General features: G+C 53.1%; 1 protein-coding gene across 8 annotated transcripts in view; it reads right to left on the bottom strand.

Annotated features, from left to right (window-relative positions):
• Positions 1 to 23,639, bottom strand: part of UXS1 (UDP-glucuronate decarboxylase 1) — a 79,949-nt gene that overhangs the window by 8,236 nt on the left and 48,074 nt on the right. For 7 of the 8 annotated variants that reach the window (XR_009009896.1, XM_057558134.1, XM_057558136.1 and 4 more), the window contains 5 exons: positions 13,203 to 13,307; positions 10,398 to 10,457; positions 7,507 to 7,628; positions 1,309 to 1,428; positions 828 to 871 (listed from right to left, as the gene is read on the bottom strand). Coding sequence is in view for 7 of the 8 variants with exons in the window: in XM_057558134.1 (XP_057414117.1) it covers positions 828 to 871; positions 1,309 to 1,428; positions 7,507 to 7,628; positions 10,398 to 10,457; positions 13,203 to 13,307 (451 nt within the window). In the remaining variant the exon portion in view is untranslated. The remainder of the gene's footprint in view (positions 1 to 827; positions 872 to 1,308; positions 1,429 to 7,506; positions 7,629 to 10,397; positions 10,458 to 13,202; positions 13,308 to 23,639) is intronic. The other variant, XM_057558135.1, reaches the window with a different exon arrangement.

Genomic DNA, 23,639 nt, shown 5'->3' with positions numbered 1-23,639 from the left:
AAAATCGTGTGGTTGCTCGGGCCGAGGTGGGGTGGGAGGGTGGGAGCCCCCCCAAGACCTGCCACCACTTCGCCTGACAGCATCCCTGGGGTGGCCGCAGGCACCAGGGACAGCATTTGCTGATGGACAGGCAGTCCAGGGTATTTGTACTGAAAAGTGCAAGTATACGGTCCCAAAACATACAGCTAGATTTTCCAATGACTGAGGACACCGTAAACCTGTGCAGAATTCACCATCACTGTGCCACGTGGGAAAATATTTCGGTAGATGTTAACTGCTCATATAATAACTCTTCTCTCAGAACCCAAACCGCACTTTAAAACTTGCCACCAACCGAACTGGCCGACAAAAAACTAGATTGAGGAGCACTACCAAGAAAACAGTAAATGTGACCGTGTGAGACTGTTCAACAAAGTTCTTAAAATATTTTTATCTGAATTTAGTTTGGGCACAAAATTTATCAACATTAGGCCTCTTGACCTTCTTAATGATGACGACCTCATCCACCCCAGAAGGCACGTCTAAAGGGTCTGATTTCGGCATCTGCAGGTGTGCTGGATGCCTGAGGCCATCCCCTCACTGGCCTGAACTGGAGGCCCTGGGTGACCCTCGGGGCCGGCAGGTTGGCCGACAAGACACTAGGTGGCAGCAGGAGACCAGCACATCCGACCTCTATTGGCAGAGAACCGGGAGCCGGGGGTGAGGGGGGCCGCCCACAGGAAGGGCAGAACTAACGTCAACCCAGCTGCTTCACCGGAATGAACACAGCACAACGACCAAGTGACCCAGACGCGACTGGACGGTCCTCGCCCGCCTGGGGGTCTTACCTGACGTACTGGAAGGCCCTTGTCTGCGACCCGGATCCGTACACCTGGGGGGAGACCACACTGAGGGTCCCGGAACCGCGGACTACACGGGAGCCTTCAACCACCAGGGGCGTAGCCTGACCTCAGCCCTGACAACCCCAGGGTCCAGCCGTGCCAGGCCCTCCACCAGGCCCGGGGCCTCACCCAGGGGCACCCTGAGGCACCCTGTGGATAGAGACGCCCCTGGGCACAGTCATGGGCCAAGAGCACGGCGGGAGAGGCCTTTGCAGGCAGGCCCCGAGCCCGAGGCACCAGGGTGTCTGCAGCTCGGGGAGCAGGGTGACCTGAGCCCCGTCCAGGGTCACGGCTCCCGTGTGTTCCCTCCACGCACCGCCCCCTCCCTCCCTCCCTCCAAGGGCAGCGGGGACTCCTGACTTCAGGGCAGGCACCCCCCCCCCACACCCGATCGGACGCACTCCCCCCGCGCCCGCCCGCCACCCACCGTGAGCGGCTCCCCCTGCAGCGCCTGCAGGATGAAGTTGCTGACCACCCGGCCGTCGTTCATGTGCATTCGGGGTCCAAAGGTGTTGAAGATCCTGGCCACGCGCACCTCCACGCCTTCCTGCAACACAGAAGAGGGTGAGCCCTGCGGCCCCGGCGCCCCACAGATACCTCTGCTCTTCCTTCCAGACACAGGCGCTTTTCCGTCCTGATGAGATGCTGTGTTCCCTGTAATCAAATCCGGAGGCTGCAAGATACACCAAACTCACATGAGCCCCGGTTCCCACCACTTTGAGGCCCCCGGCATGAAACGTGCAGCAGAAACCTGAGAGACAGTGAAAACAGTGCAAGGGGTAAATGATGGGTATACATTCTTCCCCAGTAAATAAATATCTACTTTCTTAACTAGGACCAGGCTATGCATCTCTTTCATCATCTCTTTCACGTAATATTCTGTATAACTTTATCACTCAACAGAGATTTAAATGTTCGTGAATGTTTAATAGCTGATTTGAAGAAAAACAAAAGAGCACTTTGTCCTGGGAAAGGAGGGGCAGGTGAGCGTTCCGAAAGGGCTACATTTTACCTACTACATCCCCAATCTGTTCTGCTGGAAAACTCATCCGTTCGGTGAAAAACCAAAGACAATCTGGCACCTGATACAGGCTATATATAGCTAAACAGCCTGGGAAGATGCCAACGTACATTGTTTACAAAAACGGGTGTTCCAGACCTTCACAGACTTTCCCGCTTGTACTTTTAATGTTTCTATTTTTATTACGATAAACATCTCTTACTTTTGTAATTGGGGAAAGCATATTTTCAAACATGTAATCAAGGAAAGTATATTTTTTTAAACCCCAAAAGCCTTCTGCTAACTATCTCGTTTAATTATCAATTTCACAGATTACTTTGTCAGTGATAGAAAGTTAAATGTTTCTATCACACTCTGACTCAGCGGACTCTTACAGCAATCCATCACCCGTCAGACAACAGATGTGCCTTTCCGGCTGTCAGAGGGCTGGTGGGGCGGGCTTGAGCCCCGGGGCTCAGTGGCCAGGCCGCGCTGTCCGTCTCTCCTCGCCGGGGAAGCGGGAGAGGGCGGGGCTCGTGTACAAGTCAGCCTTAGCACAGGCCCAGTGATGACAGCTTAGCTGCTGCCGGGGTCCTGCTGGTCGGCACAGTTCTTTCCTGACTCTGCGTATCAGAGCCGGTACAGGCTGGGACCTGAGGGACCCGTAGCTGACGGGGCTGAGTTAGCACAGAATTTCTCCACCAGAAGTACGGCGAGTGAACGGCCACGGGCTGCGGCATCCCTAGGGCCCCACCAGGCCTGCCAGTGGCTGGAGCTGCCAGCCACCTCCGCCCACAGCGGCCTCATCCAGGTCTCCACGTGGGCCGCCGTGCAGTGGCTGGCAGGCGTGGACCCAGCCCAGGCAGCTTTCAGAAACCAGAGCTGCCACATCTCTGCTGAGCCCCAGCGATACACCGTCAAGCCTTCCCATGGGCATTCAGACTCCTAGGACTACGATGTGAGCTGTAATTCCAGGTCCAGGAATAAAACAACCCTGTTCTCCTCTGAACTGACCAGGGAGCATGTCAAACACGGGGGGTGGCGTAGGGCGGAGCAGAGACGCTGCTCTCACTAGAAAACAGCTCCCAAGTATCCACCTGCAGTCACTTGTTAAGACGACAAAATCCGAAGTGAGTGAAGCTGGCTTTATTCCAAGGAGAGAGGAAAAGCTCAGCACATTCACAGCGGTCAGGCCGCGTGCCAGCAGGGCGCCTGGGGGGCTGTGCTTTGCTCCCCGCCCCCCTCCCCCAGGAGCGCTGGGCTCTGCACACATGAGCTGCAGCGCAGAGGGACCTGCCTCTTGTGACCTGTCCACCTGGGTCCGGAACCTCAGGGGACAGGCAGCTCCTCCCGACTATCAGGTGCGGCTGACACGGGCTTCCCAGGAGCCCCGGCTCTCACGCTCGTTCACACCCTCTCCGCTGTGCCAGGTCTGCCCCGAGGGAGGCGCCCAGGACACATTTGCCTGCAGGGAGCAGGACACACAGAGAGCGGGAAGCCCCCCGAGACGGCAGGCCCCCAGGAGAAGGCCATGTCATCCCTAAAGTAAGGGGGTCACGGGGGGTTCAGCCCCAAAGGCTGAACCACACGATTCCCCCCCGCCTCTCATAAACATAGCTTCGTGGGGTCCGCTCCCCACCTGGGGATGAGACCGAGGCCATTACAGAAGGCAGAGCTCAGCTGCTGAGCAAGATGCCCGAAGGTGCAGAAGAGTTCCCGTTCACGCTGGGTGGTGGCAGAGGGAGGCCACACAGGTTTGGGGACAGCGGGATGCCTGCCTGGCAATTGCCCTCAATGGTCCCGCCAGACCCTTAACATTCAGGCCAGAGCGGTCACTAGGCCCAGGCCACGGCCAGCGGGGAGTGGGCACCAGAAACAGGCCTGCACTGGGGGTTCCAGGCCATGGGCTTATTAATTAGCCCCTTGGGGGTGAACCCCGCTCACTGGACATTTGACGTCTTTTAGCTGGTTGCTGAACACTTTTGTTAACTAAAGTATAATACGCATACCAGGCATTTAATTTTAAGTATTCTAATGCCAGAAAATAAAACAAAACCATACCCTCAAGGCCCTGGACGAGAGGGTTTCTGAGTTTCCTTTCTTTCTGCTCTGTGGTCTGTGGTTTTAGGAATGGTGGCCTGTTTCGCAGACCCAGCCCTGTGGGTCGGGCTTAGACCCCTTAGGGTCAGACGCAGGCAGGGCCACGAGCTCCAAAGCACACAAGCGCTGACCGCAGCCTTCTGGACAAGTCCGCACGTTTATGAAACCAGCACGTCCAAGGGCACGGACAAGCCCAATGTAACTTCTCTGACAAGTTCAAAGTGTTCCTGAAAGATGTGATGCCCTTTGATCCCAACTGGCAGCTCAACCCATCCCCTGGAGGAAGACTCAAGGGAGCCCCTCTTTATGTAAGAAACATGCCCTGAAATGTACCTGCGATAGATTTTTCTGGGAAATCAAATTCTACTTTGAATACATTTTAGGATATTTAATTCACTACAACAAACCCAGAAGAGAATCCTTTAAAATCTTTTATAAAATGTGTATTCATCCCTGGATTTATCTTGTTTATATTCTCAATCCTTATATATTAAATTTAGTCAGAGAAAGATACATCCACATGTGGTCTTTTCAATAAAATGATGATTTATACTTAAGAGGGAACATGCTTTTATGTATTAAAAAAAATTTTAATTATTAAAATAATTAACTAAAAATAGGCCAAAGGCATTCTATTCCACATGGTTCATCATTTTACTGGCCATTATTTTTTCATTTGCCTCCAGATAGCAAAAACTAACACCCAAAGTTTTGAAGCAGGAGAGCTGGAATACTGAAAATCAGTCGCTCTGCTGTTTGAACTCCAAAGATGGTCTGATCTGCCCCAGACTGGGCTGTGCCCACATGGGCCAGCCCAGTGTGGCAGGAGGGGCTCTGACTCACTCCCTGCCGCAGCTAATATAAAATCCCAAGTGAAAGAAATGCCCTATTTTTCCCTTCCGTTTATCTCTGAATGGGACCGCGGGTGGTAGTATTTTTTCCTTCTTGCTTATCTGTGTTTTCTTATTTCCTATCCTGGCAAAGCAACCTGCAGTACGAGAATCCCAACACCCCTCAGCTGTGTGGTGTCTGGCCCTGTGGACAGAGAGAGAAGATGCCCACGGTTCCCCGCCTCAGCACGACTCGGACAAACGAGGGACAGTGAGTGCAGGGGCACGGCTTAGCCCCAGCTGTGGTCACAGTCTTGGGCCCACAGCTCCCCCTAGAAGGGGACACAGTACATGCAACATGAATAACAAGGCATGCGAGGTGTGAAGCTCACACTGGGCCTTCTTCAAGGCCACTCGGAAGCGGGCGAGACCACAGGGACCTCCACCCAGGCCCAGGCGCCCAGCCCTGCTGTCCTGCATCAGCCCGTTGGCCTTGCAGCCACCGGAACCAGAGAGGACTCCGCCAGCCACAGGGCCAGAGGCACGGTCACTCCCGGACCTAAGAGCCAGCCAGCAGGAGTGGGGGAGGGACTGTGGGGAGAGCGGGACCCACACCTGCCTCCAAGGCCACAGGGGCAGGCCTTCCATGGTGCATTTCCAGATGCCCGGACGGCACTGCTCCCCTGGGCAGACGGGAGTCCTGGGGCAGGTGTGCTGAGCAGAACCCACAGGTTACACGGTGCTGCTGGCCTAGACCCGAGCTTCACAAAAGGTGCTGAGCCTGTGTCCGAAAGCAACCCTCGGCCCTGACACCGTGACGGGGAGCAGGCTGTGCACTGTCCTCAGTGAGAAGCCCACTGTCACCCTAACCACCAGGTGACTTCTGCACACAGGTGACATCATCTGCTGGGGCCCCTGCAGCAGAGGCGTTCTGCAGCGGGCGACACCCTCCCGCCGGCCACCGCCGGCCGGCCGCACGCACACGGGGCTCCTAGAGGATACCTTACGGGGAGCACCACCTGTGCGAGCAGAAATGCAAACGCTGACAGTCCCCAGGTGTGGAGGGAGCTGTGATCCTGCGCTCACGAGCTGGACGGCGCTTACAGATCCCGGGTCAGCACGTGTGCAGTGGAACCCACACCCCGGGTCCTGGCATCCAGTCAGTGCTCAGTAAATGCTGGCTACGCTGTTACTAAACACCATAGTTATCATGGGCTCATACCCTAAGGTAACATGAATACTTACGACATTATTAAGTTACACTACTCATGATTTAACAAGAACTAAAAGTTCAATGAAAATGTCCTACTTGCCCACCAGCTTTACCTACACAAAAACTCACTATGAAATACACCCACAGACTGAAAGCGAAACAGCCGAGAACCCTATTGATTTATGTCCCCTCACACACTCGAGTTAGTTTCCTTAGGCACCAACATACACAGAGGCTGTTCTGTGAACCTGGGAGACCATCTTATTAAACGTCTGGGTCAAGACATTCTGGGCTCCAAAATGATATAGTTTGTCTTTTCTAAAACTGATTAAAATAAACGGATACTACAAGCCAACTGCCCAAAGTGGCTTAGAAAACAATCAGTTCTGCTCCTGGCCAAGAAACAAGGCAGAAAAACCTACATAACAATACCTCCCTCAGCACAAGATTATTTTGTGGGTCGTCAATATTGGTATTTCATTAAAAATGTAAGAGAAAAAAGTCTCTGCCAACTGCCCTCCAAAAAACAAACAAGGCGCTCAGTGCCCCCAGCCCAGCCGTGAGCGCTCAGCACCGGGTGCCCAGGCAGGGTCCCCCATCACACCAAGCCCGTGGCCAGCTGACCTCCGAGCGGGCCGGCAGGAGGAGCCCTCGGCCTGAGGAGGCTGCTCCAGGATGGACGCTTGCTCGTCTCTGAGTCCCGTGTGGCCACCACGCCTCTGTCAGCAGCCTGTCCTGGAACCACCCCCGTCCACGGTTATTCACCTACACGTCCCTCCAAGGGCATGTCTGTGAGGGTCCCAGAGCTGGTCAAGCACAATGGACGGCCTGGCTGGGCCCCATCTGGACGTCTGATCGGCCCCTGCACAGCCCTCAGGCAGGCAGGACAGGGCCCTGTGACCGATGGGTCGCGTCTCCGGAGCAGACAGTGGGGATCCAGGTGGGAACCCGGACCCCCGCCTCTCGGCTGTAGGCTCTACCTGCTCCAGCGTGGAGGTGAGCAAATCTGGAACTTGGAAAGATCCACAGGCAAGCCCCAGCACGGCCATGATTAAGGAAGCAGGGAATCAGAGTAAGTATAAATAACCATCCCTGAAGAGACCTATATTAAAGCCAGAATGAATTATACCCATTAGAAAACAGAAAGAAAGGTAAAAAGTAAAAAAAAAAAAAAAAAAAAAAATTCCACCGATTGGGAGGCTTTGGGAAAACAGAGGCTCTCATTAACTGCTGGTGGGTGATGAGGAATAAGGCTGAGCCCAGTCACTCGAGGGTGTTCCAAACCTAAGGCTTCATGCCTGGAAATCATTTTTCAAAAAAGGAGACACATGGGGAAAGCTGCTGATGACACCACTGATGTATGACAGTGGGAAACGGGAAACACCCACCCCCGGGCAGGGTCAGTCACGGCGCTTTATTCCAGCACAGTCCTGGTCTACAAAGCCGTGTCTACACCGCCAGCCCCAGAGCCGCGTTGGATACCTGCTTCATGTAGGCATAGCACATGGTCTCGGCGACGCGCTTGCCTTCGTCGTAGCAGGCTCGGGGTCCTATGGGATTCACGTGGCCCCAGTAATCCTCGGTTTGAGGGTGGACTTCAGGGTCTGCGGGGGCGGGGAAACAATAAAGAAGTGCTTTCAGAGTCTCCCTTTGTTCCCGTTCATAGACGTTACGAACAATGGATACTGACAGTGCAAAAGGGAGCTTGGGAAAGACCAAGGTGAACATCTCACCTGGAGAGACACCTACCAGAGGAGCACCTTCAGCGCCCCTCGGTCCACCTCTAACTAGTCCAGAGGGATGCGCTATTCTGACCGCTCGTATCAGTGATGACTGTTTTTACAGGAAAAAAATTAATTCAAAGAGCAAAGTCTCTCAATTTTAAGTCTCCCCCCTCCCGTAAACTGTTCTTAACTTCTAGATTACTATACAGACTAAATTAAACATCTATGTGAAAAGACATAGGGTCCAATTTCACATTTATAAAATATAGAATTTTATAAAGCATGGACTTACTGAAAATATTTTAAGAGCCTCTCTCTGGAACACAATGGCTTTCACCTGTGCTGTCACCAGAACTACCTGACAGCCTCAGTGACACACCTGAGGACCTGGTCGGCCCTGGTCCTCTAAGCACAAGCATGCAATGCAAAGAGCTCTTTCCCCAGCACGCATTGTGTACTTCCCAACGCCTGTTTTTTTGGTGTGTAAATCACACTTTAAGATATACCAGAGTGGACTATTTAAAGAAACCTAGTCACAAATTATTATTTTTAAAAATATTATCTTGACTTTTTTTTTTCTTTATTTTTGGCTGCGTTGGGTCTTCCTTGCTGCGTACGGGCTTTCTCTGGTTGCGGCAAGCGGGGGTTACTCTTCGTTGCGGTGCACGCGCTTCTCATTGTGGTGGCTTCTCTTGTTGCAGAGCATGGACTCTAGGCGCATGGGCTTCAGTAGTTGTGGCATGTGAGCTCAGCAGTTGTGGCTCACGGGCTCTAGAGCGCAGGCTCAGTAGTTGTGGTGCACGGGCTTAGTTGCTCCATGGCATGTGGGATCTTCCCGGACCAGGGCTCGAACCGACGTCCCCTGCACTGGCAGGCGGATTCCTAACCACTGCGCCACCAGGGAAGTCCCTAGTCACAAATTCTTTTTAACACAAGTGCATTTTTGGAATCGATTAATACCTGATTTATCCGGTACAGCAGGAATTTTACACAACTATGCTATAAAATGCATAAATCTTTGCCAAGAAACCTGGATAAGGTTCACAATTCCTTTCTGCTTATGTCGGAGCTGAAGCTCGTGGGCATGATGGGACGTGAGCCGGGACAGGACGGGACCCAGACCTCTACAGTTGCTGCTGTGCTTAAAGTTCCCTGAGGAGAACAGCTCAGAGGCAAACAGGCCCTGAGAGAAGAAAACCAGCGACGGGACTTCACGTGGATGTGCTGATGACGCGAGACCTCTTCGGGGATTTCTGCCGAGGGCTGGGCAAGCTGGACTCCCAGAGAGAGACCCTGAACGTGGCAAAGGACCAGAAAGAGAAGAGTGGGCACAGGCACCGCCCCTCGACTGGTACCGTCCGGGCGGACAAGCCCGAGGCTCACGACACACAAAACCACCTTGCTACGACAGAAGCGAGGGTGCAGAGGGACACCTCGTCGGGACACCTCGTCTGGACTCTGTGTCCCCTGTTCAGCATCGGGGAGGCTGGCAGACCAGGCACGGAACCCACAGGAGGCGGGTGCCTGCAGACCGGGGCAGGGGGGCCTCCGTGAGTTACCCCGACGTCACTCACAAGCCCTGAAGACCGCGAGCTGCCGTCAGAGATGCAAAGCTGAGTGGGGGGGGGGGGGGGAAGACATCAGGGGCCTGGACGGGTGCCGTCAGCACTCTGAGACGGTGACAAGGGCGCAGCCCCGACGGCGTCGGCGCCGATGCTGCTGGGACACGTGACGCGATGGGCCACCCGGTGCCACTCGGGGACCCGCTGGGCCTCTGCAGAGGCTGGAAGCGGGGAGCACGGGGACGGGGAAGAAAGGCCCCCTGCCTGCCCCGCTCCCAGAGCCGGGGGCGGTGGGTGCTTTGCCTTCCCACGGGGGTGGCAAAGAGCAGAACTGCGTCAGTAGAATTGCTGCCTCTATGGGTTTTTCCATCTGGTTCCCTTATTATTATTATCTTTTAAAAAGCCATCTCTTCCCATGTTGCCTTCTCACTTCCTTTCCGCGACAGTAACGCAAGGAGAAAATTGCATCGCATTAGCATCTGGCTTCTGCTGCGTCAAGTAAGCAGTTCTCCAGAACCCTGCGCCCAGCTGGCGGGGCCGAGCAGGAAGCCCCATGAGAGGACAGGTGGCCCTCAGCCCTCTCCGGACGCTCACTTCCTCAAGGCCTGTGGAGGGCAAAGCAGGCGCCTGGGTTTTCTGGCTCCACCTACTTAAGACTCTTCCAGAACCCATCCTCCTACAGGTGAGGCAACCAGCACACGTCTCCCCACCGAGCAGGCTCTAAAGCCGACCCCTGAGCTCCCGGCGGGGTTGGGGGGACCCTGCTCTCACTGGAGCAAATGCTCCAGCTAAACCGGCAAAGTCCCCAGGGATCTGACTTCTGGGGCACCTCTGGAGCAAAGACACTCTTGCGGATTGGTAAGCGGTGGGTGCTCGCGGGCAAAGTGACACGACACCGTCCTCAGGGCGTGGTCGTTCAGCAGGAGAGAAAGGCTCGCCCCAGCCGGAGGAGGGAGCCCCTAGCTGCCACCTGCTGGAGAGCAAGAGCCAGCCGGGCCTTCCTGGAAATGGAGTGCAGACTCACTGGTCCCTTCTCCGCCTGAGATGGGATGCAACCGTCCAGGGGGCCGGAGCGACACCCACTCACCTCCGTACACCTCCGAGGTGGAGGCCAGGAGCAGACGGGCTCCGACTCGCTTCGCCAGCCCTGCAGAGAGACACACACCAGGACACCGTCACCTTCAGGGAACAAGGAAAACACGCATGCACACGCTCATTTCCGTAGCCAATTTAAGCAATTTTTTAGTATTAACTGTATCTGATCATCCATGCATCTTCCGTTACCCACTCTTATTGCATCTACTTTGGAACCAAAATTAAAATAGTAAGGAAAGGAAGCACGAATGAACCTCCAGAAGCACAGTATTTAGCTGGACACTTGTGACTGTAAGCAGGGCCAAATGCAGAGTCTGTGGGTTTGTCGTAAGTCATGACTTGAGTAGTTTCATAAAGATTCCTTGGCCCGAACGTACCACCCGGTATTTCATCAGGTAACTCCCCCCAACCCCCGCAGGGAGAAGGCAAGGCCCCGCGAACCTTAGCGCCCCCCCCCAATGTCCCCCTCAATGGTCAGCCGCCTGCCCCCGCTCCCCACACGCCCCAGGCGTCTCCCACTGCCCCCGAGCCCGTCTCCTGTCCGGGCACCTCCACCCCGCACCCTCCCTCCTTTGAGGTCCGGCTTCCAGAGCATCTTCTCCAGAGCAACTGGCCACATCCTCGTGCTGCTCTGAACCCTTCCCGGGTTCGCCCCACTCCATGCAGAACGGACTAGAGCATCGTCACCTGCAGTGCCCAGGTAAGTCCTCTAGATGCTCCCACAGTCCCAACACAGCAGGCCCTGCCCCAGGGAAACCCACCACCTGCACTCAACCCCCTGCTTCCCAAACGACTCCCCCACGGAGCCTCTGTGCACAGACGCCACGGGATGAAGGGCCGGCCGTGCCACTCGCCGGGCGCTGCTCAGGGCCGAGGGCCAACTCGGGCCGTCAGGTGCACCGGAGGGAGAGGCTCAGGGCGCACGCCAGCTGCGGGCATCCCGGGGATGTGGGGGGCGAGACAGAAGGGTCCCAGCGTGAGTGTGTAGGAGCATCTGGCGGAGCCCTGAGGATGCACAGCAAGAACAGAGACCAGCGCTGGTGAAGGTGCAGACGCCACGACGAGCTCGAGGAAGACAACGGCAAAAGGGCAGCAGCTGAAGTGGAATCTACAGGCTCACGGCACTGCAGGCCCACCTCCCGTGTTCCCACCCCACAGACGCCGGCCAGGTGGACGCCGCCAGACCCACTGCTGCACAGGGACGGTGGGAGTCACGAAGGATCCTGAGGTCTTTTTTTTTTTTTAAATTAAACTTCCAATGTAGAAAAGCGTAGGTTCAAATGCAGTTGTTACAAGTAATCCAGAGAGATGCCCTTCGCCCGGCTTCCCCAACGGTAACAATGTGCAAGACCAGCACATCATCACAGCCAGGATACTGACAGGGATACAGTCACAGAACACCCCTCACCACGCGGCCCCCTCCTGGGGCGAGGCCGGTGTTTGCACTGAAACTGGACGAGGTTTCACCAAGACGCAGCCATGCTCAGCGCCGGCAGGGGGTGACGCCGCAGAGGGAGGGCCCCCCAGGCTCAGAGCACCCGCCCCGAGTGCGGAAGAGCTAGTGACACCGCACCCCGCTCAGAAAACCAAGTCCCACTGGGGCTCCTTCCAGCCTGGCCACTGTCCCCCTGCAGCCTGTGTCCGTGTCGCCCCTGGAAGACCCTTCCCCACACCCGCTTCAGTCCTCCAGGCCGCCTTCACTCGTGGTTCCAGCCCCAGCCCGAGCCTCCCCCCCGGAGCTCTAAGGGCACTTCAGGGCGCCTGCTCTGGGAACCTGTCCGTCCCCCATGGTCGCCAAGCCCGAGTGTAATCCTCATCTGAGCGCCCCCAGTGGACGGGACCGGGGGGAGGCAAGTCGTCTTTCTGAACAACTCCGTGCACATGAGGCTGTTCCCGCACTGCCTCTGGCTCTGTGTGGAGGAGGGGCTGGGCGGCTGGAGAGAGGGGGCAGGCGCTTGCAGTGCCAAGAACGGGGCATCTCCACCAGGCGCGCCTGTGAGCAGGGTCGGGCTCTGTTCCGTCCGCAGGCCGACGCCCTCTCTGGGTCAGAGGAATCACCCTTCACTTCCTGCACAGCCTGCTCCCCCGAGGGCTTCGTGTAAGAGGTGGAGCGCCCAGCCCCACCGCCCTTCACGCCTGTCTCCCAGCTTCGCTCAAACTAAAATGCAGCGTTATTTCCCAAACCCATTTACGGAACCTGTCTTAAATGTTCCATAATTAAATCCACTTTTTACTTGACATTTAACGAAGTGGTTCCTCTCTTCCACTTTGCACCTAACCAAAAGCCCTGGTTTTCTAAACCTGTGGGAACTGAAGCGCCTGATTTCAACCATCCACGTGCACACGGCCCAGACTCCGGGGCTCAGGCCAGCTGTCCTTGGACTCACGTGCGGCCACCTGGGACGGTGCTCTCGCTCTCACCTCCCGCTTCCAGGGCGAGTCCTGCGGTCAGTCCAGGGCCAAGAGCTCAGCTTCCACCACCCCACGAGGGCCACCACCCAAACCGCGTGGGCTCAGTCCACCCACCCCATCTCGGATCAGAGCCGCCGAGGCACACACGCCACGAGTCCCGGAAAGCGCAGGAGGGGAGGGCGGCCGCTCGGGGGCCAGGGGATGTCACTACCGACCCCCATGACAAGTTCTGATGGCAAATCAAGTGACACCAAGAGCACGGACGGAGACGGGGGGTGTGGGGCGCCGGCCGAAGACCAAGATCAAACTGAAACAGAGCAGTCAGTGACCGACGCCGGACCAAGACAGCCCGACAGCAGCCGCAGAATAAGGGAGGCTGACTCACCCAGCATGTTGAGGGTGCCGATGGTGTTGGTCTTCAGCGTCTTGATGGGGTTGTACATGTAGTTGGGGGGCGAGGCTGGAGAGGCCAGGTGGTAGATCTGGTCCACTGTGGGGGGCAAAACCACGTCTGTTATGTCCACGGAAAACACTGAACACCTGAACCCCTAAGAATCAGACCATATCATACGGGTGTTCGTGTGTCTTCCGCTGAAATTCTAGTTGTCACGTTTCCTTCTTCCTACAAACTAGTTTACATTTGCGATGGGAAGAACTTTAAACAAAAATAGAAAGTCTCATTAATCTGGAACAAAAACGTGCTGGCCCCTGACGTGGCCTGTTCTCCTCTAATCAGAAACGGTCTGATTACCAAGCTGACTGCTTTCTGAGAAGATCTGTCCCAAATAAAGCATTCAAATCGGAAGGCAGACTGATTCTTCAGACAGAGTTAAGCATGAATATTAAAATAAACAACATTTTAAACTTATAAAACAAAGCTGACACAAGGGGCACAAATGTGTGGGAGAAGAGAGCCTTTTGCTCTGTTTTTATTTATCCTGCGTATAAACAACAGACCCAGAGGTGACAGTCAGAGGGTGGTTTTTAAGGCCACGAACGGGGAAATGTCTGGATTCCGCACGACCTGAGGAATGTCACCACCTGCGACCCTCACTCCCCAGGGTCAGGCGACCCCTGCCCACAGCAGAGGCCGGCAGGGCCGTGTCCCCTGGGGGAGCCATCCCTGCAGACACATGGTCTGTGATGCCACCCACTGCACTACAGTCAAGGGAAACCACCCCCGCCGAGGCCAGCCGGGGGACGGGGTCCGAGACACCACTGCCAGTGGGAGCCTCCCTCCCACACGGCTCGGCCCCGACATGAGCGCCTGCAGGGACCCTGCCCCGCACCCCTTGTCCCCTTGCCCCCCCCCTTCCCAGCCAGGACCACTGCTGCCCTTTGAGGTCAGGGCACCGCAGAGGCCAGGGTTCAGAGACGATGGGTGGAACAGGCAAACTTGAAAAAAAAGGTCCCCATGATGAATTCTGCAGTATGACGTTCTCAGAGAGCAGCCCCCGTCCAAACAGTGCCCAACCTGCCCACATCACACACCCCTTGTCCCCCCGAAAGTCTTCTGTCACCCCCGGGGTGGCGTGGGCACCACTGCAGTGCCGTCTGGGACCCGGGGCTGTTTCCCGACACATCCACCCCAGGGTGAGCAGCGGATGACGCTTTCTCATCCTCAGACCAGGAGAGCCTGGTATTCTAGGCAGGGGGCTTGGTCCCACTCAACCCACCCCAGTGATCACGGTCTTTCAAGCCCTAGGGCGTCTGGGGGACGGAGGACACGTGAGCCACCAGGACCCAGATGGTTCTGTGCACACGGCGTCTTTGGGAAGGGGTTCTAGGTGAAGACAGACTCATGGTATAACCTGGTAACTACAGTTTTTCCTATACCAGGACCATACACCAAGGGAGGCAAGAACTACATGTGCAAGGCTGCAGGTCCTGTCTTCTGGGTGTTTACTGACGTGGCTTCTTGCTTTGCTAAATAAGAGCTTTCCAGCAAACTCCTCATGGGATTTTTATTTTTTAAAGTCTTCTTATTTTAAAACCAATACTCTGCAACATCACCTCCAACAAAATCTCAACAGCATTTTTTTTGCAGAAACAGAAAAAAATTCATCCTAAAATTCATATGGAATCTCAAGAGTCCAAATAATCAAAACAATTAAAAAAAAAAAAAGTTGGAGGACTCCTATTTCCTGATTTCAAAACATATTACAAAGCTACAGTAACAAAACAGTGTGTTACTGGCATCAAGACATAAAGACCAATGGAACAGAATAGACAGCCCACAAACAAACCCTTCTGTGTATGATCACACAATCTCTGACAAGGGTGCTGAACCAATGGAGAAATGACAGTCTCTTTAGCAAATGGTGTTGGGAAAACTAGATATCCACATGCAAAAGAATGAGACTGGACCCTTATCTTACACCTCACACAAAAATCAACTCAAAATGGATTAAGAACCTAAGTATAAGACCTAAAGTAATAAAACTCCTAGAAGAAAACATAGTGGGAAAGCTGCATGACACTGAATTTGGCAAAGATTTCTTGGATGTGTCACCAAAAGCAAAGGCAACAAACGCAAAAACAGACAAATGAGACTACATCAAACTTAACTTTTCTGCCAAGATCAAAGGACACGATCAACAAAGCAAAAAGGCAACCTACAGAATGGGAGAAAATACTTGCAAGTCACATATGTGATAAGCTAATATCCAGAATATATAAAGAACTCCTACAAATGAACAAAAAAAAAATAACCAAATTAAAAAATGGCAAAGCACTGAACATACAGTTCTCCAAAGATGATATACAAATGGCCAACAAGCATATGAAAAAATGCTCAATGTCCTTATCAGAAACATGCAAATCAAAACCACAATGGGTATTACCTCACACCCATCAGATGACTACTTCAAAAAAACAAAACAGGAACAGAAAGTAACAAACGTTGTTGTCAAGGATGTGGAGAAATTGGAAGCCTTGTGCGCTGCCGGTGGGAATGTAAATGCTGCAGCCACTGTGGAAGACAGTATGACATTTCCTCAAAATATTAAAAATAGAATTAACATATGATAAGACATTCCGCTTCTGGGTACATAGCCACAGGAATTAAAAAGCAGAGTCTCAAAGAGATACTTGCACACCTATGTTCACGACAGCATCATTCACAATAGCCAAGACATGGAAGCCGCCCAAGTGTCCACAGGCAGATGGACCAATAAACAAAATGAGGTAAATCCAAACAGTGGAATGTTATTCAGTCTTAAAGTGGAAGAAAATTCTGACACGTGTTACAGGACAAATGAACCTTAAGGACATTACTCCAAGTGAAATAAGCCAGTCACAAAAAGACAAATGCTCTGTGATTCTATCATGCACGTGAGGTCCCTAGAGCAGTGAGATTCAGAGAGACAGCAAGCACCAACAATTTGCCGGGGGCTGGGGGAGGGCCTTACTGTTTGGTGGGTACAGGGTTTCAGTTTTGCAAGATGAAAAGGTTCTGGAGCTCTAGTTCACAACAACATACTTCACACTGCTGGTTAGTGCACTTAAACATGGTGACGATGGTAAAAACAGAAAAAGAGGCTTAGGAGCAGTGAAAGCAAATGCAAAGAAGAGGATCAGTGCCTTTACCAAAGCGGAGGTGGAAATGAGTAGTTGCGGTTTGTGCATTTGTTCCCCTCCCTTTCTACCCCCCACCCTGCCAGCCTGCAGAGGATTCTCCTCAGTCCTCGCTCTGCAATCAGAGCCCCCCAGGGAAACTTCTGAATAAAAGGGGCCCACACCCCTGGCATCCTGCCGCAGACACTCCAGGCGGGGAGAGTCTGGACCTTTACTTACATGTGTATATTTATGTATTTTGTAAAACCACGTTTTAAAACTACTGGGTTGATTTAAAAATGGAACCCATGCTGTTCAAAGAATAATCCTTTTTCAAGAAACTAAAAAAACACAAAACCTTTTAAAATGGTTTACAGTCTGTCGATATGGGAATTCATTGAAGGGGTCGATCTAATTAAGAGGAAAATCCTGTGACTGCTTTCTGACCCCCAGAAGTTCTTCGGAGTTGACACACAGATAAAAGTAAAAAAAAAAAAAACGAACAGAAGTTCTATGCAAATTGTAAATTAACAAGACAGTTCTCACAGAACCCCGGCAACCTCAGCTCACTGGCAGCTCCGTAGGTAAGAGGCTGGATCAGCTCCCGCCCGCCTGCTAAGAGGCCCGGGGGCTGCAGGGGGCCCCAGCAGCCCAGGGACAGGTCATCACTCCCCACCGCTGCGCGAGCGAGCGAGTGGGGCTGCGCTGGGCTCCAGATGGGCCGCAGAGCGAGGGCCACGGCGTGGGGCCTGCTCGGCATCCCGCCCGGTCCACAGGCCCCCAGCAGGGCTGCAGACGGCGTCAGTCGAGGCGTACGGGCTGCGACCTCCTGGCACAAATCATTCACCACTGGTTTCACACTTGAGGTGACAACATATACAGTGAAAAAAAAAAAAGGAAACGGCATCAAAGAGAGAGGAAAAAGGGCCACTTAGCGAAGTTCAAACGCGAGCCTCCGCGCGTGCACCCTCATCCTCACCCACGCCGGCGCGATCCAGGCGTCAGGGTGTGCGTGCGGTCAGGACCTCACATGTCACCGCTGGCGGCCTGGACCTCGGGTGCCCAATCCCTCCTCCTGCCTCAGCGAGGGCTCCACACACGTCCTTCCTCACGGTTTATCCGCACACGGCCCCGCTCTCTGCAGGACGGCAGCCTAGAGCACGTGCAAATGTAGATTCCCGGGCAGACCCAGGAAACCTGCAACTGGAAACATCCCCTGCACGGTGGGGCTGACGTGGGAGCAGTGCTCAGTCGGGTCGGCCAGTGTCGAGATGGGCTGCACAATGGGGACTTATTTCATCTGAAGGCCGTTCCATCTGGTTTGTCGGGTTTTCCATCATCTGACAGCTTAGCCCAGCGGCTGTCCCCACCCACCGCAGCGGGAAGGACTAAGACACGCCCCGTAAGACCATTCCTTGCATTGATTTAAGCAGCGCCTCTTTCCTACGAGGCTGTCCTGCCTGCAACAGTAAGGACAGCAGCTCCAGCGCCCGTCCCAGGAGGACACAGCGCCAGTCCCTGACAGAGTCTTCTGGAAGGAATTACGAGGAGGAGAGCGGGGCAACTTCAGAACAAGCGTAAATGATCAGCCACGAGAGGTGCTCGGAAAATACGAAGAAACGTTACCAACAGAGCAGGAGGGTGAGCCCTCACAGCCCACGAAAAAAGCCCTCAAAGCCTGCCAACTGCAAGGCACAAACTGCACCAAACATGAGCGCGGCGTTCAAGCATCCCAGCTGGGGGAGGAAGAACGGCACGGCCATTCGTGCTGGCCGTCGGCCGCCAAGCGACCCTCCGCAGGCCCTGTCCCATTTACAAGGCTGAGTGCAGGGACCACAGCTGGGAAAAGAGGAACCTTGAGAAATGAGTCTGGAAGAGCTCAAATTAATGAGAGACTAAACAGAAAAGCAAAGGCGTGTTCTCCTTTTCCACATAATTTCCTTAAATAGGTTCAAAGCAGCATCCTGGCAGGTCTGGGCATGTTATTTTTATGTTGGGGGGAGGATGGGCCCGGGGTGGGGTGGCCCCAGCACACTGGCCCCCTGTGAATTCTGATGCAGAAAGATCACCGGGATACAAAAAGCAGAAAATCAACAAGATTCAGAGCAATATAGAAATTGCTACTTTCTCTACCCACAGGGGAGAATTATGAATACCTAGACGTGTTAACTGGGTCACATAAACTGCAGATGAACAAAGAAATGCTAAGAGCAGTTTCCTGAAGGTGAGTTGGGACCTGGGAAGACTGGAGACGGAGGCAAGAGAAAGACTCTTTATGGAATATCTTTTTAATTTTTTTAAAAATAATTGAACCATATAATTATACTGCCTATTAAGCGTATGTTTAATCTAAAAAAGATCACATTTAAAGAAATGATTGGATGTTTACAAGAACAGAGTATTTCTGGGTATTCCTCCTCTAAAATTCTCTTCTTTTTTATCCTTTTCCAAATTTTCTGTAGCATGCATGTATAACTTTTATCATCAGGAAACAATCGTCTTTTGAAGAGAAAAAAATTAAGATTCTCTTCCATGTTATTCTTTATCAAATACATAAACACGAAACCCAGTTCTTTCATTTAGTTCACAATATATTTAAATTTCTCTTGAGATTTCTTCTTTGACTCGTGTTATTTAGAAGTATGTTGTTTAAAATCCAAATACTTTGTGGTTTTCCGTCTATCTTTCTGTTACTGATTTCTAGTTTAATTCCATTGTGATCTGAAAGTACATTTATATAATTTCTATTCAATTGTTTTCTACTCTAGTAACAAACTTAAAAGGTTGTCAAGGTGTACTTTCTGGGCCAGAATGTGGTCAATCTTGGTAGACGCTCCATGTAGCTCGAGAAGAATGTGTTCTCTGTTGTTGGATGAACTAGTCTGTACACGTCCATCACAAGCTGTTGATCAACGGTGTTGCGAGAAGCCATGTCCTCACTGATCTTCTGCCTGCTGGACCCGTCCTTTCTGACGGGCGTGTCCAAGTCCCCAGCTATGACGGTGGTTCATCCCCTCCTCCGTTCATTCCATCAGTTCCGAGCTCTGTGAAGTACACATACAGGGAGGTCTGTGACGTCCTCCTGGAGAACTGACCCTACGTCAGGATGCGCTGGCTTTACCGTGGTAACTCGCCTTGCTCTGCGGTCCAGTTGGTCTGAAGTGAAGACAGCGACCCCAGCTTTCTTCTGATTCGTGTCAGCATGCTTCACCTCCCTCCATCCCTTTAATCTATCTGTATCTTTATATACAGTGTGGGTTTCCTGCAGAAAATAGAGAGTTGGGTCTTGTTGTTTTTTAACCTCTATGACGATCTGTTTTTCAACTGGCATATTTAGAGCATTCATATTTAAAGTGATTATCAATAGACCTGGATTAATATCTACTATATTTCTAGCTATTTTCTACTCATTTCCTTGTTCTTGTCTTCCACTCCTCTTCTGCCTTCTCTCGTTTTATCTGAGCATTGCCTATGATCCCGTTTTCTCTCATCTTTTGGCATATCAATTATACCTTTTAAAAAATCCCTTTAGTGGTTGTCCTATAGTTTACCATATGCGACTGACCTACAAGCAATCAGGTGCCTCATATAAACAGAGTATCCCCAACTCCTCCTCCGTCTCTGGTGACACTGCTGTCATTCTTTCATTTATCATGAGCAGTAATCACCCGAGAACTATTATTATTTTGAACAAACTGTTACCTGTTAGATTAAGAAAAAGAAAAATGGAAGTTTTAATTTTACCATCACATTCCTCCTCTGAAATTCCTTCTTTCTTTATGCAGATCCGAGTTTCAGATCTGCATCATTTTCCTTCTCTAAAGGACTTCTTGAAACACTTCCTGCAAAGCAGGTCTACAGGGGACAGATCCCTCAAAGTCTTTATTCCTCCTTCACACGCGAAGGATAAACTCACAGGATGGTGAATTCCAGGTTGGTGGGGTTTTCTTTCAATTATGTAAATACCTCCCTCCACTCTGCATGCTTCCTGAAGAGAAGTCTGCGTGACCCTCATCCTTGTTCTTCTATGGGTGAGCTGTGACCCGCACCCGTCGCAGCTTCTTTCAAGGTTTTCTGTTCATCAGTCATTTTCTACAAGTTCAATGCGTAGATTTTGGGGGTGTATCCTGCCTGGTGTTCTCCAAGCTCCCTCAGCCTCCGGCGTAGTCCGTGTCACTAACTTTGGAAGATTCTCAGCCGTCCTTACGTCACACGTTTCTCCCGTTTCTTCCTTTCTTCTCCTCTGGGAATCTCCCTGTGTGCACGTTACACCTCCTGTAATGTGCCCACAGCTCTTGGATAGTCCGCTCTGGATTTTTATTCTTTTTTCTCTCTGTTCTTGACTTCGGGAAGTTTTCACTGACACACCTTCAAGCTCCTGGCCCCTCTCCTGGGCTGAGACGAGCCCATCAAAGGCCCTCTTCATTTCTGGCACAATGCTTTCTATTTCGGGCATTTCCCTTTGATTCTGAGAGTTTCCACCTCTCAGCTTCCATGACCCACCTATCCCTGCAGAGTCTGCTTTTCCCACCAGCATCCTTTGCATGTTGACCACAGTTACTGCAACAGCCCTCGTGGTAACTCCAAGTCTCTGCCACGTCTGTCCGGGTCTGATGTTTGCTCCGCCTCTTCAGACTGTGCTCATGCCCTGGAACACGCCTGCAGTTCTTCGCTGAAAGGCACACACGCTGCACCAGGGGTGGGAGATAACGGGCCTCCGGCACGAGGTTCGAGCCCGCTGGCTGGACGCAGGCTGCGCTTGCTGCCCTGCAGCCCTCGGGGTCAGAGGCTGTACCTCCACCCCGTGCCCCTGCTTGATGTCCCCGGCTGTCCCCGGGTTCCCCTAGAGACCCCTCCTTACCTGGGCCTGGGCCTGTGCCTCCTCTGCTTCTTGTCACCCTCGGGGTCTCCACTGAGTACCGGGAGCCCCCCGGTCCCAGGCCCGCGTCTCCTCTTCGTCGGTCAGGCCCTGGGGGAAGTCCCCCTGCGAGGCCTTTGGGGGAAAACAGGGCGCTCTGGGCGGATTTCAGGAAGGCTCGTTTCCCCTCCCCCAGCTGGAAGGCTGATCGTCACTGAGAACCTCGTGGGGCTCCTGGAGGTGAAGCTCACCACACAGCCCCCGACCCCCAGAACCGGGGTCCGGACTCACGGCCTGTCCACGCTGTCCCTGCCCGCGGGCGGCTCCCACTCGCCCGCAGCCGCTTCCGCCCCAGTCAGGGTTCTGTGTCCACCGCCATCTCCAGCTCCCAGGTGGCAGTCTGCCCTGTGACCCTGTCCCCTGCTGGAGCCGAGAAGGGCCACGGGCCATCAGCTTGCTCATCTTCCCTGTTGTGAGGACGGGAGGGACTGTTCCGGGGTCCTGACAGGTCAGACCAGAAACCTGAAGTCCATCCAGCCGCCCGCGAAGACGAAGACGAAGATGGCTCCTCCCCCCTACGTGGTACTCCCTGCTCCCTTCTGCAGTGTCCCATCAGCCCTTAGAGCCCGGTCACTGCCCGCTGTCCTGTGCTCCCCCGGGGCCCCCTCCCCAGACAGACGCCCGCCCGCGTCCACGGAGCCGCCCTGGGCCGCAGCTCGGCGATCACCACCGTCCCAACGGCCTGGCGTCCACCCCCCAGACCACACACACCCTCTACCCGACCCCGGCTTCTCAGAAACCTCCCGGCGTCCTGAATGGGTGGGTGGGAAGAAGAGTTAACTTTATCCCTTCCAGAGCCAGTTCGCAGGGTGGAGGCAACATCTGGAACTTAAACGCTGTGGTGGGTAAAATCCAGAGCTCTTTTAAAGCAACAGGAAATCCGATTAAGTTATCTCAATGATTACTTATGATTCCTTCCGAAGCAACGATTTTCTCCCCCAAACATCTAACCCAGACAACGCAGAGGCCTCTGTCGTAAGCCGCGTGACAACAGTGCTTCCTGTCTGATCGTTTCATAGTTAAGTACACGAGGGGGCCCCCGGGGTCACGGTGCCACCTCGGCCCCGACGTGAGGTACCGCGCTCACAGCTAACCTTCCACATCGACCACCCCACCCTGAGCCCAGACAACAGTTACTATCCCACTGGACATACGGAAAGAGAATAAACCACGATGGTTACACTTTGAAAATAACAAGAGGAGGAAGCGTGTGCTGAGGAGAACTTAGTGAAGCTCTGCTGGGACGCTGCCAGGTCAGGCAACGCCACTGCTGCCGCGTTAAAACCCACACCTGTCAGCCCGGGAAACAAACAGACCAACACGATCCCGCAAAACACCTGCCAAAGCAGGAGGACATTCCTGCTATGCTGTAAATATCAGATCAACTAAGGCTGCTTCTATTAGGAAAAAGGTACCCACAGAGAGTAAACACCGAGTGTTTGTACTTTGTTACACACTCTCACCACACAAAGCAGGGGGGCGGGGAGTGAATAATTCATGCCATGGAGCTAATAAGTTCAGCTGGTTAAATTCCTGCTGTGACTGGGCCCTCAGTGGGTAGGAGGGATCACCACCTTTGAAAAGCACAACTGTCCCCGAACCATGGCCCTTCCACGCGAGGAGCTCAGAGTCCGGTGGGCGTCGTGGGACAGAGTGAGGAGGCGGCCGGGATGGGTGGGAGCGACGTGGCACTTGGAAGAAGCCCGTGTGCTACAGGGGGCGGGAGAGTGAGGGGCAGGGAGAGTCCATGCAGAGTGTGTGTGTGAGTGTGTGTGTGCGTGTGAGTGTGAGAGCGTGTGTGTGTGTGTGTGTGTGTGTGTGTGTGCCCTCTACGTGGAGTCCAGCGCCAGAAGCGGCAGAAATGGCCTAGAACAGCTGTGGTGTCAGAGCTCAAAGCAGACAACTGAGTTACCACTGTTACTCAATTTGGTTGTCTACCTAAAAGGCAAAAGCCAGAAGGGGGCGGCGGTTTACTAAACAGGCACCAAAGGAGTTACATCCTTATGATGAAGAACTATTTGGATTTCCTCTGGGAATGAACACATTAGAAAGTCTAACCTTTTTAGTAACCAAAAAAATGTACACCAAACCATGGGTTTTCTACCAAATTAACAGACTATTTTTGTTAGTAGTTTTTTAAGGTAACGCTCAAGGCTACTAATGTATTAGTGAAAAAGACGCCACCAAACAACGAAGGAGACTCCTTAGTGCTGAGCACAATTCCCGTTTGGACTCTTTACCAAGGATGTAAAATTCGAAGATGTTTACAATGAAGCACGGAGACCTTTAAATAAGGGAACATTTACATAAACCGCGCCGTACCTGCACAAGAGCCCTGCTCAGTGATCA

Source organism: Balaenoptera acutorostrata, chromosome 12 (genome assembly GCF_949987535.1).
Source record: "Balaenoptera acutorostrata chromosome 12, mBalAcu1.1, whole genome shotgun sequence".
Lineage (NCBI taxonomy): Eukaryota > Metazoa > Chordata > Mammalia > Artiodactyla > Balaenopteridae > Balaenoptera > Balaenoptera acutorostrata.
This window is presented reverse-complemented; position numbering and strand designations above follow the sequence as displayed.